The sequence below is a fragment of the Ahaetulla prasina genome, chromosome 4, assembly GCF_028640845.1.
Source record: "Ahaetulla prasina isolate Xishuangbanna chromosome 4, ASM2864084v1, whole genome shotgun sequence".
Lineage (NCBI taxonomy): Eukaryota > Metazoa > Chordata > Lepidosauria > Squamata > Colubridae > Ahaetulla > Ahaetulla prasina.
The window spans coordinates 18,158,892-18,159,991 of NC_080542.1; the positions used below are offsets into that span (position 1 = coordinate 18,158,892).

The window sequence follows — 1,100 nt, forward strand, 5'->3', positions numbered from 1 at the left end:
TTCTGCGGCTGCTTGCCGCCACTCACACGTATCACCCTGGCATCCATTTCACCTTTATATGCCTGGCGGAAGGCATCTATTATCGGCTGCAGATGCCTTTGGACAGGCATCTGAAGGCAAAATGGAGGCCGTGTGAGTGGCAGCAAGCAGCAGCATAAGAAGTGGGCCAGTTGTGGGCTCCTGCTGGGCGGGGCTGTCAGTACCACTGCCGCAAGGTAAGTCAATAATTGAAGAAGTCAATAATTGAAGAAAAAAGAAGTCCTAGCCATTTTTTCGGGGGTCAAAAGAAAATAAGACTTAGCCTTCTTTTTGGGGAAACATGGTAGAAGGTACCAACTTTGGGAAAGATCATAAAATCTGTCCCAAAATTACTCAGAAATTTACTCAGTGCCAGAAATTAATTCATCCTTATTATCCCAAAATACTCTAAATATTAAAGCAGTGTGGATATCCTTTAATCTTTGATCTGCACAAGTTTTCTATCGAATAGAACACCATGACCTTGATGACATCATCACTGCTATGGTGGGATATGACCAGCCAAGGACGGTTGTTTGAATTGCTTTTATTTTAGACAGTCACAAATTAGGCAGCTCTTGTCCTGATCCTCCTCCTTTTGTTCTCTGGTTTCAGGTCCATCTCTGAAATCAGCCATGCTTCTGCTTCTGAAGACATGGGGCTGTATGATGTTCTTCCTGCTGATGGCACCCTGTATGATTGCAAGCCAAAGCTTTTCTGAGAATCCTCGGCACAAGAAGTTTCTAAGGGAGCACCAAGACTTTCCCCAGACCAAGGTTGTGGGGCAGAATTACTGCATGTTTATGATGCTACAAAGGGGCATGACCAGGCCTTGCAAAACCACCAACAGTTTTGTCCATGCTCCTCACAACCAGCTGAAGGACATCTGTACCTGGGCTGGGACTCATTATCGCAGAGCTTTGAGGCTTAGCAAATCGGTCTTCTCTGTCACCACCTGCAACCTGCAAGGAATGTCACAAGGCCAGTGTCGTTATTCGGCTCAGACAGGACAACGACAAATCCTTATCAACTGTGATTCTTCTGGTTGGCCTGTCCATTTTGAAGAGAGCAACTTCATGTAG

General features: G+C 45.5%; 1 protein-coding gene across 1 annotated transcript; it reads left to right on the top strand.

Annotated features, from left to right (window-relative positions):
* The first annotated feature begins 319 nt into the window (after window positions 1-319).
* LOC131198048 (ribonuclease-like) lies at window positions 320-1,100 on the top strand. Its single transcript, XM_058182559.1, has 2 exons — window positions 320-329; window positions 634-1,100. The coding sequence occupies exons 1-2, from the start codon at window positions 320-322 to the stop codon at window positions 1,098-1,100; spliced, it is 477 nt and encodes a 158-aa protein (XP_058038542.1).